This window comes from Austrofundulus limnaeus, unplaced genomic scaffold (assembly GCF_001266775.1).
Source record: "Austrofundulus limnaeus strain Quisiro unplaced genomic scaffold, Austrofundulus_limnaeus-1.0 Scaffold1418, whole genome shotgun sequence".
NCBI classification, from domain to species: Eukaryota; Metazoa; Chordata; class Actinopteri; order Cyprinodontiformes; family Rivulidae; genus Austrofundulus; species Austrofundulus limnaeus.
The window spans coordinates 9829-27896 of record NW_013953820.1 but is presented as its reverse complement, the minus strand read 5'-3'; the positions used below and the strand labels follow the sequence as shown (position 1 = coordinate 27896).

General features: G+C 39.7%; 2 protein-coding genes across 2 annotated transcripts in view; one reads left to right on the top strand and one right to left on the bottom strand.

The window, feature by feature from the left end:
* The window catches only part of LOC106535338 (anthrax toxin receptor 1), a gene marked incomplete at its 5' end in the record, with an annotated part of 20140 nt that extends 14992 nt beyond the window's left edge, over positions 1-5148 (top strand). Inside the window, 4 exon segments of the mRNA XM_014032324.1 lie at positions 47-145; positions 223-387; positions 479-559; positions 3976-5148. Coding sequence (XP_013887778.1) covers positions 47-145; positions 223-387; positions 479-559; positions 3976-4281 — 651 coding nt within the window. The 3' untranslated portion in view covers positions 4282-5148.
* A 119-nt stretch (positions 5149-5267) lies between these two features.
* Positions 5268-17612, bottom strand: LOC106535336 (RRP12-like protein; the record flags this gene model as incomplete). Its single annotated transcript, XM_014032322.1, is given in 27 exon segments — positions 5268-6917; positions 7007-7089; positions 7172-7239; positions 7318-7396; positions 7487-7533; positions 7603-7713; positions 7798-7961; positions 8042-8197; positions 8298-8389; positions 9441-9598; positions 9678-9785; positions 12112-12217; positions 12308-12388; positions 12487-12645; positions 12732-12825; positions 12934-13001; positions 13996-14150; positions 14235-14397; positions 15021-15085; positions 15175-15296; positions 15375-15517; positions 15604-15718; positions 15808-15905; positions 16923-17034; positions 17113-17204; positions 17289-17387; positions 17485-17612. Coding segments are annotated over 27 exon segments (2969 nt in total), but the record flags the coding sequence as incomplete, so codon positions are not given.
* Between the last annotated feature and the right edge of the window lie 456 nt (positions 17613-18068).

Genomic DNA, 18068 nt, shown 5'->3' with positions numbered 1-18068 from the left:
TATATATTCTATATAAGTTGCATGACAAGAAAACTCTCAATAAAAGGATTCAGATGAGGATGATGGGATGCCCAAGAAGAGGTGGCCCACAGTGGATGCTTCATATTACGGAGGAAGAGGAGTGGGTGGCATCAAACGCATGGAGGTACAAATAAATCCTCACATTTCTGTAGAAGCTAAACGTAAGTTTAATTCCTAATAATTGCTCGATCCTTTTGAAAGGTGCGATGGGGGGAGAAAGGGTCGACCGAGGAAGGCGCTAAACTGGACAAACCTAAAAACGCAGTTGTGAAGATGCCGGAGCAGGAGTTTGAACCTTACGAGCCCAAGCCTCGGAAACCTCCCCGCCGTCCTCCTCAGCAGAAGAAGTGGTACTCCCCCATTCAGGTTAGTGTTTTATTTTTGTTCTTTTTTATTTTAAATTGGTTCTCACAGGGATTTTTCATTTTAAAWGAATTTTGCTCTCTGGTATTTTCAGGGGAAACTCGATGCTCTGTGGGCTCTGTTCAGACGAGGTTACGACCAGGTATCTTTAATGAGACCGCAGCCTGGAGATCAGGTGAGCCCGCTTTCACGCTATCCTAAACAAGTATTACGGCTCAAACATCTGCAATTTAAAAGTTTTGTGTAATCTGGATGATTGCTCTGTAAACACCCCACAATCAGTTTTAAATGGTAAGTTAGATGTTGTAATGGGATGGTTGTTTCTGTTGTGAACAGAAAGCTTCCAGATCTGTGTTATAGAGTGACGTTCTGCTCTCCTCCACAGAGTTGTAAAGTAACTAAGTACAAATACTTTGTTACTGTACTTAAGTAGAAATTTTGGTTATCTGTACTTTACTTGAGTAAATTAATTTCAGCCAACTTTTTACTTCTACTTCTTACATTTTCACACAATTATCTGTACTTTCTACTTCCTACATTTAAAAAAAAGGGTAAGAAGTAGAAAGTCATTACTCCTATTTTATTCCAGCTTATTGTTAAAAAAATGTATCCCGATAAACTGTGCCTTTGAATTTAATTGTGGTTGAATGAGGAGTATAAATATATACCATTATGGCACATATTAGTTTGTACACAATCCATCACAGCTGCACGCCTTTAAAAAATATATTTGGAAAATCTAGCTTCTCATTTTTACTCAGTATTGTTACTTTTAATGCTTAAGTACATTTTATGTCAGAAATTGACTTTTGATACTTAATTGCAAAATAAATCAGGTACTTTAAGTCTTTTACTCAAGAAATACTCTCAGAGGAGACTTTAACTTTTACCAAAGTAATTTTATAAGATTCTTTTACTCAAGGATCACTTTGRGATACTTTATACAACACTGCTCCTCCGTGTGCTCTCACATTCACACTGAGTCAAAGAGCCTCTGATGCCCCTCGCCTCGTCAAAGCTGTGATTGTTCACACACAAGCAGTACAGTTGTCTTTTATACTTTCCCCTGTAAATCCCTGCAAATAAGCTTTCCTGTTGCAAAAGTTACATTCACTGCTTTGACTTTYAATACATATTTGATGTTTTAAAACTAAAAAAGATATAATTAGGTTATAAATTAAAATGTGGCTGTTTTTTTACAAATGTGTAAAAAAAATGTCTATTTTCTAACCTTGACCCTGCGAATGTCATCCCATAACCCCAAAGTCGTGTTTTCACCATCATTCTGGTTGTCATGGGGAAACATCTGCACCGTTATAAATAGTGTCATTGTCACTCGATACAGCCAGAGCCGTCTCATTCACTGATTTGTGCTTTGAATGACACAATTCTTCTTCTTTATGTAACAGTGTTGGTGTGTGTGTCGACTGTATATGAAGCCTTGAAAAAGTGGAACATTACTGGATCTGTCATTTTTATTCATGTCTTTTTTTTTGTGGAACATAYAGCGTCTGTTAGGGCAGAAGTTTCTGGAGGCTTTCAGCCACTTTCCGTGGGACTGTGGTTCTCAGATCCATTCAACAATGATCGAATCCCTTCACGCGTCATTAACTGAGGAAAATGAAAAGCTACAGCTCACACTGAGGAAAATAAGAGTGAAAGAAAAATGCTACTTTTGTTTCAGCTGTGATGGTCGTGCAGAAAAACCTGAAGCAATTACTTATTTTTTAATTTTTTAAACCAAGCTGACATCTAAATTCTTCGACAGTAGAAAGATGATTGTAAATCCATAAGGAGGAACTGGGCAGCTGTGAGGCAACAAAAACAGTAAGCAGCTATCAGACTGTGGCTTGTTGCTCCTAAATCACTTCCTCTGCAAARGACCGTCAGCAGACTGTCACTTTCTGCCACACTCCATGTTTGCATTTTAACTTCTTTTTTTATTTTTAACCTCCTGATGATGCATCCATCGGTGTTAGGTTTCCACAGGGAACAAACAGATGGGGGAGTTGAAAGGCCACGAGCCACATAATGACAGATGAGATTCACTTCTATTGTCCCCAGAGCTGAAGGCATCGATGGACCAGAGGGCGACCACCAACCCTCCCTCTGAACACCCAGACAGCACAAAGGAGCATTTCTTTTTTTTTTTTTCTTCTTAATTCTCCTAAAGAATCAACTCATTTAATGTAGCTTTGTGCAGCATAGTACAGTGGAAGCTAATTAACGCCTTATTGATTCCCAACTATAAATATGGCATAACTTTTACAAGTCCACATGTAGCAGTTGGCGCTGTGATCAGGCAACGCTGTCAGATCAGATTTGTTTCCCCTTCTCTTTTTTTTTTCATTATACTGGTGACAGAAACAACTATCTACGAGTGCATCAGTTCCCAGTAAACATCCACAAACAATCTGCCTTGTGTCGGAACGAAGGGCAAAGTCTTCGGGGTTTGAGAGAGCAGCCAAGAACAGACGAGCGGTGTGAAGAGGGCCGCCGGAGGTTCTGTTTTTCTTCCGAGGAAGAGTTCAGGGTCTGAAGTAAACAATCGCCACAAGAAGGAATGCAGCCCTGACACACAGCCGAAGGGGGCGCACGGAAAGACCAACCACAGCCAGTGACACACTGCTGAACTCGCAGCTTATTTCTGTGCACGTCATCCTGTTGAGCGCTGAAAACTGCTCAGCTCTCTGCTTTTCGGTTTGCTCCTCCACCGCACCTCCTACCCTTTGTCTCTTTCTATTTATTCATGAGGTTTCATTCAGGCCATATGCTCTGGTGGAAGCATACCTACCATCATACCCCCCCACCCACACACACACTTATAAATACACTCGTATTCATGAGCTTGTGTTCTCATTGTGTCCATATGCTCTGTCTTGTGTTGTGCTGCTGCTCTTGCTGCTCACAAACTGGCCTTTTCACCGCGGCCCAGCAACACGCACCACCACAGTCTGAGCGACCCTCCATCAATTACACACCCCTCATATAAACACGTGAAGACACAATGGCCCCTTCAGTCGCAAAGCTACTGCTGCTGGGTCCTCTTAACGGCCTCTGTGCGACTTTAGGGCCTCTCTGCTTAATAATGTGTTATAATCAGACCACCAAGGGTCTGTGACGTGGAACAAGGCAAAAGTYTATGTGTGATGAAAATCCATCAGTGAGGACAATAAGCCTCTCATTCTCCCAGATGTGTAAATTATGCTAAACGTTCCGATCTATTGCGGAGATATTTAAATGATTTCTTTTTGTGGTTTTAACTCAGGCACATTGGAAACCTGCTATCTGTTCTGCATTTTAGAAGAGTTAGCTGGAGAATAGTAAAGCTGTGTGCGTAAAACTTTAGAGGTTCTATTTACGAACATCACAGCTATTCTAGCGCAGGTGACAGAAAACAGGTGTCTCTGTGTGCCCTCGGAGTTGCGAACACGCACACATTTGTCTGCAAACTGTGTAAAGTTTCACACAAACTGTTTTAGCTGCTGGATCTAAGAAGCTTGTTGATTTTTTTTTTTTTTTGCAGAAAAGCAAATGCTGTTCAAGCTGACGGGCAGTTTAGCTTTAACCCTTTTTGTCTCTCCTCTGCAGGGTCGCTGTATTCGTTTTCAGCGGGTCAAAGAGGAGTCCTCGAATTTTCAGGCGACCCCCCTGAGGCCTCACTCCACCTCGGCTCCCACGCCTCCTCAGTCAGACGAGGAGGGACCTCTAGTGTCCAACTCGGTCCCCCGTACGAAGCCTCCGTCGAGAGGGCCGCGCACCGTGACGCCCCCCGTCACCACGCCTCCCTCCCGCGCGCCCCCTCCCATGGCCCGACCTCTGCCGGGCCCACCCCCAGCTCGTGCGCCACCGGGCCTTCTGGTCCCCCCACCATCTCGACCCCCGCCAAGGCTGTAAGAGAATAAATCCAAAACAGGGATGTTATACCATTAAAATAATAATAGTAATAAAAAATACCCCCATTTCAAGGCCAAACACCAAAGATGAAAGTCTTCCAGGTCAGAGGTGTTGAGCTCTGTGCCTTGTTGCTGGACAGCAAAACGTATCKGATGTCAAAATCAGCTACTGAGTTTCATCAAGGACTAAACCGATACACAAAAAAACAGGTATGAGGAACAGAAAAAAAAAAGTATTTAATCAGGCCTTGTATGTACAGCTGAGGCCTGTTGACTAAGATGGTAAGTGTAAGTGCAATCCTTCATTGTTGTTGTGGGTTAGTTTGACAGTTGATATCTGAATGATGAAATCAAAAAGTAAAACAGACTTTGTGGATCTGCATGCAGTAATCTTAGAGCGAGGAGGTGTAATGAAATACAGCATGTGGACAAAATATTAGTGATGTCAGTTATGTTGGCTTTGTCTTGTAATTACACAGCCAGTCTGAGTGTCGACAATTCATTTGTAATTATACCTTTTCAACAAATAAAATGTTTTTGTCTACAACTTATAGTTAAAATTTAGTGTAAGAGTTCAGCGATCCTATTGCAACTGCAGGGCAGTTTTTTTTTAAGTTTTTATTTATTGTAATATACTCCGTTTTCTGCTTAGAATCTGGTGGCTTTGTCGTTTTTTTTAATCAGTGGGGCTGAATCAGAGCAGGGTTTAGGAAGCATTTTGGTGGAGGATGTAAACGGTAAAAACTACATTGAAAATTAGCATCTTCAGGGTTTGGTTTTCTGTATTTTTTTGACATGAAATGATCATTGGCATTATTTCGTTAACAATTTTGATTTCAATAAAGAATTTTTTTTTTTTTTTTACATATCTGCTGTCTGGCAGTGAATTCTTTCAGCCATTAAAAGGATAGGGGGATTTTTTTTGTGGTTGTAAATCAACCTGAAAACACGTTATTAGTTAATTGGATTTTGCAAGACACAACAACATTTGATGCAATGTCTTTAATTACACAAATTACACTTTCACTGCTGTTTTTATCTATCCGGAACATGCAGCCAAATAACCTGCAAAACTGATCATATATCCAAGGTTTTAAATGGCTTAATTATAATTTCAGGAAAACATTTCTACGCTGATAAATCTACGCGTACACGAGGCTAACTGTCCTGCAGCAGGATAAAGAACAGGTTTTGAAAGAGCTCATTGGTTTTAAAGCCATGCTTTCACCTTGTCATAATGGGTTAGGTGCAGTAATAGGGCAAATTTCACCATTTTTGTTGCAGTTCCTATTTATATAAAATGAAGTTACGCTGTTTTAGTACATGCAGGATGTGGTTTACTAATGACTGTTAACAAAAAAAGTGGATATGTTGCTCCAAAATCTGTACGAATCATTAGGCATCAATGGAAGTTTTACAGATGTGAGAACGAATGCAGCATCGTGCATGAGGACKGTTTTCCATTTGAACTGTTGGTTATATAATTTCCTGACAGTGTGGGAGTTGTTTTTATTTTTAGGAGTCAAAACAGCAACTTGTGAAGACAAGTGAATCAGCTTTGTAAAACTCCCCAAAAACAAGGAGTTGAACCTGATGGTTTCTAATCCTGACACAGTTTCTTAGCACAGGCTCCAGGTTTTAAGAATCTCCTGAATCATTTCCTTCCCATGAAACGCTGACTTAAAACCCCAAACACATACGAATGTGATTAGGAGGTCAGCCTGTCGCTCCATGACTCACTGCGCTGCAACCTATCTGGGAAAATAAATCACGAGGGTAATGGTATGTGAGGTCCTGTCAGCAAATCAACCTACAGCTGTTCCAAACACAACAACCGACAACTTAAACTGGGTTTCTGATGAGAAACGGGATAAAAAAAAGTTCATGTTTCAGTTAATAAACAACTGTAATTATGAGTTTAGGTTACTCTTGTATTCTTGAATGGTTTACTCTGCAGTTTACAAGCATGCAGCAACACAGAGCCCAAATAAATTAGTGAACTAGTCAGCATCAGCATTCTTTAAAGAAATAATCGCCTGCTTTCCTTCATGCCAGATTTGGACGATGAGTTATTTATAGACTCTCTGCTACCACAGCATTTTTTAGAAGAATATCTGTAAAAAATGATAGAATTATTTCTTGTGTTTTCAAAGATCATTCAGCTGCGGTGGCCATCTTGAATTGAGTTGGCTTCAAAAGTAAATAATTTGAAGCTGTGCATCTGATTATTTCCTGAAAGTTTCCTTAGCTTTTCAGTAGTGAGCGATAAACCAGGTCCAAATTTAGAATTCCATTTGGTTTGATAGTTTCCATTCATGCATTCATTTAAAAAACGGTTTGGCGCAGCGCACAAATACTTTCTGAAAGCCGCTTTATGGTTGGAGCTTTTCAAACACGGCACAGTTTAAAGACAAAACACAAAAAAAAAATTTGTAAACACTCCATCACATCCAGAGTGTGTGACCTTCTTTTCATCATGTTACAGATCAGATCACAGCACATTATTTAGAGTCTGTTCAATATGAACTTGAGCTTCAGGCTTTCCTTTTTTTCTTCTGCATTTTCTTTCCAGACAGCGCCCCCTTCTGGGCTCCTCGCACCATCCCCTTAAACTGGCCGTGCAGTTTGGCCCGCTTCCTGTGAACACGGAACAAAACACGCAGGAATTAGAAATATTGTGAGGAGCCGATTCTTTGTCCGCGAACAGAACCGCGCGGCGCTCGTACCGACGATTGAGCTGATCCTTCTTCAGAGGGATGTAGGCGTAAGGATCAAGCTTCCCCTTTTTCTTCACATCTCCTTTTCCTTTCTGTCAGTCCAAAAAAAATATTTATAGAGACTGTTTCTGACCTCCAAACCACCACAGCTATGTTTTTTTTGAGCACGCTCACCTTTGATTTATAATCAGCTCCCATATCTTGGCTTCGTCCCAGAGGTCTGTGGATTCCTGAGCCGCCAGCTGAAAACAAAACATGAATCTCATCAACATCAAACGCTGCCAGAATCCAACTTCCAAACACTTTTTTTTAATAGTTACCTTTATATTTAAGCCCAGGTTCAGTGTCCATATCCTCATCGAAGTCGTCATCTTTAATTTTCCTCTTCTGGGACTTTTTCTGCAAATGTTAAAGGACGGAACGTAAATAAAAATCACCTTTAAGTTCCCAAACTTGCTCTTTTTTATAGTAGCTACAGTGAAATCTTACACTTTTGACTCCCGCCTCTTCAAGAATATCTTCCATCTCGTTTTTGTCTGTGAAAAATAACAGATTGTCACCAACTCTTTTGACATTAAATAAAGACATAAACGAATTGCTCTTACCTTTGTCCTTCACATTCTCCTCATCGTCCTCTCTAATAATCAGTCGTCCATCTGAGGTCACTTTGAAACCATGTTTGACCTTGGAAGTTTTCTTCAGAGATGGGTTTGTAGCTGAGAAACGGCACAAATCATTTTTTTATTCAACTGAACCTGGTGATCGTGTCCACAGCAGCTATCAGGACCCAGGCGRGTTACCTAAAACTCTCTGGGAAACCTTCGGATCCAGGAAGTTGAGCGGGTCGTCTTCCTCGCCCTCTTTAAGCCACGCCCGTCCTTTCTGCTGTTTGCTCAGTTTCTTCTGAGGCTTTCCTTCGTCCTCGGACAAATCGCTGTCAGACTCGGCGAGGATGTCTTCGATGCTGGATTAGAGAAAAGCCGTTTTAGGAGAAAATCTGCAGAAGAGCGAGAGGGTAGTTTTGTGTTGGGAGCTGCACTGTACCTCTCGCTCTTGGTTTTAGGTGCCTCGTCTTCGCTCTCAGAGTCGTCGTGCTCCTCGGCTGCCTGTTTTCGTCTCTTGCTTCGAGCCTCGGCCTTGCGGATGTTTGCCAGCACCTTGTGGTGTTCTGCGGGCAGCATGTTCTTCACCAGCTCAAAACTAGAAATAATTTAAAAAAAAAGAAAAATCTCAGTGTGAGAGCTTTAAGATAAATGGAGGAGAGCAGTTTTCTAGACTATAAAGATGTTGAAGCGCTCACCCAAACTTTCTGATAAACCTAGTGAAGATATTCTTCAGTTTGGTTCTGAAGTGTCTTCTGACATCATCCTTTATGTTTCCAATGCCCTCCATCTGAGTGCAACAAAACGTGATGAATTTATAACAAAATCTAGATACCATTTAGCAATAGCATATATGACTTCTGCACATCCGCAAAGCACCAATGCACCAGAACTCAGAAGTCATCAGAACAGATTTAATGTTTTGGTCAGGTTCCGGAAGGGGTGGGGGCACATTGGTGGGCCTGATGGCTAGCCCTTCATCAGAGCTAAACAACAACAACAACAACAACAACAACAACCATCCGAAGCTCCTGTGTTAAATAGTTCTTCAGTTATAAGCATTTTTGTATGTCCAGACATCCACTTTTCAGGTGGAGCCCCCTCCCCAAATATAAGGTCTATTGTAAAATCGTTGGGTGGTGCAGCGTATTTCGGACACGTTTATTCTCCTACAAAACTTCACATTGATCGGTGCAACCATTTTTGTGCTATGGTTTACGAAAAACCTTGAGAAAAAAAATTTTTTTTGAATAAATAAACAGTACAAAAACAATATAATTAAACAATCTAGGGTGGAGACTCCAGATCGAAAGACTCTCGTCGCAGTTACATGATGAAAATTGCACCATTTTTATTCTGTGTCGAGTTTTTCACTTTTTCTTGTAACAACTCGCCTGGAGAAGTTTTCCTCCTCCACATAAGAAATTATTGTGTGATCAATCAGAAGTTTGTGGCCGTGTTTGTTTTACGTGGAAAGCAATCGAACGCTGCATTTTTGATTTAACTGCTTGTTTCCAGAATCCAAACTTACCCGGAAGCAAACATTTGTAAAGACAAGTCAAATGGCCAAATGCTCATGGATGGAGATAATACATACATGTACAAAGTAACACATCTGCAGAGTGTGGAGTTTTAACGAAGACGGATTTGTGGACAAAATAAGGGCAGATATTGGAGTTCCTTTGGTTTTTCCAGGCACGGTGTGTCCTAGGAGCTATGAAAGGTGTGTGCAAAAACAAACCTCAAAAAACATGTGACCATGCTTCAGATTGAGTCAAATGGTCCCTTAAATTGACAATCGCTCTATAAGACTTTGAGGAACTACAACTTTCAATCCATACCATGACCGTGACGTGTGAGGCCAGCGTTTTGGAGTCCATGATGAAGAGGATGACCTTGATGAAGCCTAGAGAAGCTTTGACGATCTCTCTGGTGCGAGACGACAGCAGCAGACAGACGTTGTGCAGCAGCTGCTCCAACGTGGACACCTCTATAGAGTCTGAAAGAGAAATAAAAGCAGCAGATTAAACAAGCTTGTTACCCTTTTTTTTTTAATTTAAATCACCTACAAGGCTTACCTTTATATTCAAACACGAGACGCGTCAGTGCCAAGACGGTGCACGTGATCATGGTGACGGAGCCCGTGAGTCCTGCAAATATCAGGACCAAAAACTGCTCCATGGCATCTGCAGAGGAAGTTATTTAACATTAACATTTTAACTGTCAGTAGGATTGGGCATAATCATATCGTGTGCAATTAATCGTCCTGTTTTTATTTTGCAGAAAAGAGCTACAAGAATTATCACAAAAAACCATTATGATTACCCATCAAATACATTATTTTGTCAGTTGAAATTATTGAAATTCTATGAGTTGGTTGATTACAACATTTTGCAGATTATGTATAAGGCTCATAAAAATAAACTACCTTTGAACATCCAATAAAGTTTTGTTAAGAGACAGAGTTGCTACAATTTAAAAAAGGGACAGAGGTGTTTGTGAAACCTAAAATCCGAACTAGTTTGAAGGAACCATGTACTTCTATGCAAATGTTTTCCTCTTATTTGACTGATAGGTGTCAGGTTGTGAAACATGGAAGCTCTGTGTCCGGATCTCTGCCCTGTTTCGTAGGAGTTCCGCAGGGTAGCATACTGGGCCCATTGTTTTTCCTATTATACATAAATGACCTTCCAAAAATATTGAAGTATTCAAATATTTTAATGTATGCTGACGATACTGTTCTTTTTTTGTCTGATTTCACAATATTGAATCTATTAATAGTCAGTTACAAGCAGATCTTCAGACATTTCATGGTTGGCTTCAAGATAATCTTTTGTCAGTTAATGTTAAAAAACTGTGTGCATGTATTTTCCTCACCCAGGAGACATTTCAATATAACAAATCAACTCACTTTTTTAAACAAAGCCCTTGATATTGTCACTACCTACAAATATCTTGGAATTACTTTGGATTCTCTTTTGACTTATCGTGATCATGTACAAGTCTTAACCACTAKATTGAAACAGAAATTATACATTTATTCAAAAATTAGATCCAATCTGACATCTTCTGTTTCAAATATCTATCTTCATGCCATTATACTCTCAACCATGTCGTACTGTTTACCTGTTTGGTCTCTTACAACAAATGAAATCTTAGAACCCATAGTTAGGCTCTACAACAGGGCCTACAAAATTCATAAAAAACTTCCTGGTTGGACTCATCACTGTACAGTTCTTTCATTGTCTGATGCCTTGACTTTTCAGAATTATGTTTTGTATAGTGGTATTAATTTATATTTTCAGATCTTCCAAGGTGCCAATTATGGAACTCTCTGTGCATTGCTGCCCAAATCAAATTCTGGAAGTGGTCATTCAACTAGATCTGTTACAAAAGGACAACTGATGTTACCAACTTTTAAAAACTGTTATGGCCAGAGGTCTTTCTTCTATGTTTATACTAAAGCATGGAATGACATTCCTCAAAACATAAAGTCATTTCAAAACTGCAGCCCTTTAAGAAGAATCTTGTCTGCCATCTGCTGGACACTTTTTGTTGTGCTCATATTTAGACGTCCTATTTTGCAAATGCTGCCTTCTTGAAATTTGTTATGCTTGTTTGTCTTTGTGTCTACGGTGTATAATGATGTGATTGTGATGCTGTAATTCTGAGTGTTTTATGTGCTGCAGAACAGGAACCTGCTGTAAAACAGCAATTATGCTGAGTCAGGCTTGATTTTTAGTAATCTTTTCCTGTTAAATCAATAAATCAAATCAAGGAATAAAATTGTGGACTAATCTGGAGAATATTAAAAGTGCAGGATCAATGTATAAGTTTAGGAGAATGGTAAATTCCAGTCTGTTGAAGAAATATGAAATGACATAATATGTATCTTTAAAAATTGTCTGAGAAAGATTTTAGTTTTTTATTAATTATTTTTTTCAGTTTTTTTTATCATTGTTTGAATTTCTATTGATGGAAAAAGGTGCAGATATTACAAATTTTTTCTTCCTTCTGCTGCCTTTCATTTTACTTTTCAGTTGTATTTTTTTATTTACTGAATTTGCTTTGTTTTTTAATGAACGAATAAATTAAACTAAACTAAAAACATTAATCGATTATTTTTTTGGCACTTGATTAAAATGATTAATGCCACTAGGCAGGCAGTCAGTCATCTTGATGCTCCTCTCCGCTTCAAATATGATGAATATTAAAAGAAAAAGTACTGTAATTTTATTTATCTATCAATACAATTTAAAATTTGCTGCATAGCCTGAAGTCTGTAACTTTGACAATTTGGAACAGATTTTTACGAAGAGCAAATCTTTCCCACTAAATTGGTCATGTGACCAGGACATAAGGTTGTCCAGGGACTCCAGGGGATTAATCGTCAAATTAATAGTTATCGGCTAAATACCACAATTAATCATGATTCTTTTTTTTTTGACAATATTGCCCAACCCTAACTGTCAGATCTTTAAAATGAGAATGAGTCTCACATAAACGCATCACCTTTTTTGTTTCCACAAAAACGAACAAAAGCCTTTCCTATTTCCACCAGCAGAGTGTAGGCGTTTTTACGAGCTGCAACAGAAACCTCTTTGGTACAAATAATCACCTGAAAGAAAAAAAGAGGAGAAAACTCATAAAAAAGGGGGAATCTTTTTTTTTTTGCCATCCCTGTTCCAGCTCTTATTGGTGACGTTACCTCTGGCAGCAGGGCGGTGATGAAGTCTTTGTGTTTCTCATCTAATCTTTTCACGATGTGGATGAGACACTTCAGTCTGGGCTGTGGGGCGAAAAAAAAGTTTTGAAATAGTGAAAATGTAAAACTATAAAAAAATCARTGATTTGTTTGCTTGGCTGCCCTCCATTCAAAGACCTCACCCTTTTTGCTGGCGAAGACGCATTTTTCAGAGTGTCGAGCAGGACGAGTTTAAGTGTTTCCAGATTAGACGCGACGAAGGCTCTGCACTCGTCTCTCTCTGCGCCGCACATCTCCTCCAGCACGCGGTACGCCTTCTTCTGCATGCCGGGCTCTTTGGCCTGGACACAAATCCACCAACACTCAACACAAGAAACGTCCCCGAACAGCGCCGGATTACTAACATGTGCACATCGTGTGCCTTTACCTCTAAATATGGTCTAATAAGCTCAAAGGTTTTCGTCATGCTGAGCTCATCGACAAACGGAGCCATCGCGACCACAAGGTCCATCACTGCCAGCCTGAGAGGAGGATGAGGCCAAAAGAAAAGGAGGCAAACAGAAAGCTTGAGATTTAAATCYTTTTTTTTTATTACCAATTTAAGCTGTAAATCCAGATTTATATCCCACCGTGTGAACTCGGTGCTCTCGGCGCTCGCCAACATGTCAGAAGCTTTTTGTAAGAATGTGCAGATCAGCTGAGGAAGATGGTTTAAATTAGCAATGCAGCATACATGCATTTAAAGGGATCCATGGTTAGTTGTAACATTAGACTTTATTTAATAAACACATTTTAACTGTAAAATAAAGTCTGTAAAAACACTGTAGGCTGTTTAGTTTTGATCATTTTTAAACTAAAAATTTAAAAATATATTACATGGACAGGGCCATTTTATTTACACACAAAGCATTCTGGGTAAACGATGATGTGGATACGTCCTCGGTGTGAGCGAGCTATATCCACCCTGAAGGTTAATCTTGGACAATATCTGATGATTGACTCTTTTTAAATGAAACTAGAGAGCGTTGACAGAGAGGAGAAGGTAGAAATGACTCACCATTTATGTATTAGCTCAGCGCTATACATTCTCCTCTCGTCACTGAGGTCCTCCATCCACATGACAGAGAGGGGAACGCAAAAATGACTCAGCCTGTAACTGAAAATATGGATGGAGGACCTCAGTTTAGCTTGTTTGTCGTACTAGCGCTGAGCTAATACATATAAGGCAATATAGCATCGGTGTTAGCACAAAGGCTAACAGGCTAAGCTGAGGTTCTTCTTCCATGAAGCAGCTCTGTTGTCCTCCATCCATATTTTCAGTTACAGGCTGAGTCATTTCTACCTTCTCCTCTCTGTCAACGCTCTCTGGTTTCATTTAAAAGAGTCAAGCATCAGATATTGTCCAAGATTAACCTTCAGGGTGGATATAGCTCGCTAGCAGCCTCGCACCTATCTACATCATCATTTACCCAGAATGCTTTGCGTGTAAATAAAATGGATCCGTACGTGTTAAAATATATTTTAAAATTATAAAAACTAAACAGACTACAGTATTTTTACAGTCTTTATTTTACAGTTAAAATGTATGTTTATCAAATAAAGTCTAACGTTACAACTAATCAGGGATCCCTTTAACTGAACGAACAAACCAGTTTCAGAATGTAAGTGACAATGAGAGTAAGTTTCCTCACCTGCGTTTCTGTGACGGTTAAATAGACTTTGATGGTCTCCAGCACAGCCATCCTGTACGTTCCGGACTCTCCCTCTGCTGGCTTCTGGTTGTACAGGTTGAAAAGGATGGGCAGGAAGTTCTTCGAGAAACGTCCCAGTTCAGCCTTTTCTTCCTCTTCAAACGTAAATCAGATGCAAAGGTTCAGAAACGACCTGTTGTTTGCAGTAAATCATTTAGATTTATATCTGAACATGTTACCTGTGCTGCAGCTCTTGTTGATCAGGGTGCGGAGCGCCTGGCACACCGTGAGGCGCAGGTCTGATCGTTCATTAATGGCCATGCCGAGCGTGCGGGCAACGCCTTTAAACGACACCATCAGGTCCACCGGACATGTGCAGAAACCAGGAAGCATGGTCCAAATCTGAAATAAACCAAAGTCAGTGCAGCTGGGTTAAAGGGTCTGTGACATCAAAATTTTCTAATAAATATGAACACATTTTTGGAAATGTAACATTAATAACAAAATGCAAAACAAATTTCACCCCGCCGAGATGAACAGTTGTTGAGATATTTGCATGTGAAGAAACAGGAAGTGACGTCAAAGGGGAATTTCTGCATGTAAACAAAGCGTTGCTACAACAGCTAACATACACTGAAGAGAAGAATCTGATGTTTCTTTAGATTATTTTGAGTCACCATCAGAGAGATGAAGAACAGTTAAAGATTAAATATTGTTTTGATAAAGACCAGAGTTGTCTTTCTTAAAGAGTTCCCCTTTGAGGTCACTTCCTGTTTCACTTTAGCTGAGCCAAGTTCAAAAGAAAATATGCCAATTATGTGATAAAATGAGTAAAATCATGTGCATTATGCAAAGTTTCTTAAATATAACGTTTTCTTTCACTTTCTATATTTGAAGGATATACATGTCATAAGCACTTTAATAAAAAATAATTTTAGTAGACTTGGTTTGGTTGTTTGGAAACAAGACTATTCACGTTGCTCACTACTGCATCCAGTTAAAACTAGGAGACAAGTTAAACGTACCTGAAGCTGCAACATCTCGTAGACTTTCGCTTCTAGTTTCCTTCCTGTTTGCTCAAACTCTTCAGCTAAAAAAATTAAATAAAATAAGATTCAATAATTAATACATGTGAGAACACAAAAATGTTCTTTCAAGCAGAATATTTCTCTGCTTAACCTCTCTGTTTGAGCACAGAAGCCAGAGGGAGGAAATAGGAAGTGAAGAAGCCAAGGCGAGTGTTCTTCACGTGATCTCGTATGACGGGGATCAACCAGCTGCGTGGGAACTCCAAATTATCACTAAAACAAGAAAAATAATGTTATTTAAAGCACAGTGACGAGAAGAGCACAACGGTGTTTGTGTGTCTGGTCCCTTACTTGATGCCGGTGATGTTGAGAGGCACAGCAGCCAGCACCACCTCAGGGCCCATGCTCTCCACAGCTGCTCCCACGGCCAGGTCCAACTCACCGCTGTAGGGGAACTGAGGAGTGGTGCGCAGGTCTGCCAGGGACTGCAGCGACTGTTCCAAACATCACACAGACCAGGTTAAAATATCATTATTCTTCATATAAACAGCTGGGGTAATATTTCACATGTACAGTATACCTTGGTCATGATGGAGTGAGCTTGTTTTCCGGCAACTCGATAAAAGCAGCCAAGGATCTGCAGAACAAAGGGCCAGGAGGCGTGGAAACGATACGACAATCCTTCCTCTACGATGCTGAAAACAGTCAAAACACAACCATCATGGGTTTTTTTATCCCACCACACAGAAAGCAGATATTGTTCTCCGTCAGTTAAGAATCATACTGGAACATTTTGTAGACATATGAGGGGTTCCCTGCAGACGAGGTGGTGATCATCCCCATTTCCTCCATGTGAGGGGCAACACATTCAGTCAACAAAGTCTGGGAAGAAAAGGAAGAACTCTTGATGAAAATCTATATTCAAGATATTTTGGTATACCGCGGTATTAAAATATAGCAACGGTATTAAAATATGTTGACTGTATTAAAACAGTGATGGTATTAAAAAAAATTTTGACTCTATTAAAATATAGTGACAGTATTAAAATATAGTGATTGTATTAGTGGCATATTAAAGTACAGTATGTTGACTGTATTAAAATATAGTGATGGTATTAATTTTTTTGACTATTAAAATATAGTGACATTAAAATATTGATGGTATTAAAATATAGTGACTGTCTTAAGATATAGTGACATATTAAAATATGTTGACTGTATAAAAATATAGTGATGGTATTAAAATATAGTGATGGTATTAAAATACAGCAATGTTATACAGATCTATGTAACAGGGACACCCCCATCTGTGGCGCCTATTAACTTCCGTGCAACGTAGTGATAGAAACGCTGACTCCTGAAAATGTGGGTCGGCTATTGCTGATCGGCAGCTTCAGGGACCACCTAGCTGCAGCTTTCATAAGTCAAACAAATAGTTGGACTCGTGTTGGATTTAAACTTTGTGGAGGGAATTTCTCTGCCCTAAGATGTGCTAGCTCCTCACTGCAGAGAAGGAAATATCTACAAACTTTATCGGCACAAAGACTGTCTAAAAGTATGCAGCAGCACAGAAACAATCGTGGTAAGAGTGGTATTATTTTGAAACTTAAAACTCTAAAAAGACGCATAATAAGGGACAAAACCCATTCTGTGCCTCCTCTCCTGCTGCTCTTTGAGTGACAGCAACACGTCAGAGCAGCAGGAGAGAGCAGCACGCCTCTCTGGATATAGGATGTCAAGCTGTATGCATGGAATGCTCACAAGCAACCATTTCCCCAGTAATTATGAATTACTCAACACAATTATATAATGTCCCCCACACCCATACCGTATAATTTGATTTTTAAAAGATCAACCCAAACCTATCAACCTTCATAACTCAGCTCAGATGTGTTTTACCTTTAGTGTGCTGGCAGCCGTAGAAACCACCTGCGTGTGCGGCGACAACAGGCAGGACATGGTGGCGGAGAAAAGACGAGGGAGGTGGCCCAAACTCAGAGAACTCTGCAAACTGCACCAAAAAATAAATTAATAAAAACACACAACCCAAACTAAACCTGTTCTAGTGTCATAAAATGCACATTAATACCTCGCCAAGTGAACGTGAGCCTTCTCCATGACAGCAAGCCAGGCCAGCAGAGGCTGCAAGTCATTCTCACTGGGAGTGTAATCATACAGCGCCTGCAGACGATTGGTGAGAGAGCATTTACATACAAACTATTCCACCAGAATTAAAACATGTTTGTTGTTTTTGCGCTCTCTCACCGTGATGATCTGTGCGTTGAGTTCTGCTGAAAGGGACGAGGGGTTCGGCTTCCCGCTGAACAGCTTGTGAAACGCCTGCATGGCGCTGGCCGTCACCAGCTGCGGCCACACACGCAGCAGAAACGTTGCTTTAAAAACTTCAAATCAGGCAGTGAAATGTGTCAGGTTGCACCTGTAAATATTTTGTTGTTCTCACCACGTGGCTGAGCGTCATCACGCGCAGCAGAGTTTCACAGCAGGACTTGACGGCTCCCAGAGGGAACGTTCCCATCAACTCTTTTAAGAGGCAAAGCACATGAAGTGTGGTGGTGTCCTCTTTACTGCCTGGCAAGAAATAAAAAAAAACATTAATAATTTGGGTTTAGCTCAAGTGCTTGTACTTTTATTTGACATCTCATTGTAGCATCAATTTCATTAGGTAAGTTGCTAAACATAGATTTTAGGGCTGCAACTAACAATTATTTTATTAATCTATTAATCTGTCAATTGTTTTTTTGATTAATCGACCAAATCATTAAAACGCTTAATTACAAGAATATGAGTAGATATTAATTTCATTCCAGTATAAATTAGGGATGCAAGTTAATAAATTAATTAATCTGAAGTTGATTTATCTTATAGATTGCCTAACAATTAATTGATAAGCAGACATTTTCTTTAAAAAAAAAAGAGTTTTCTCTTAAATCAAGAGGGTCTTTTCATAACATGAAGGATTTTTTTTATAATCTCCTGAATTAAAAAACAGAAGCACATCATAAATATTTTAATTTATTTTGCCAG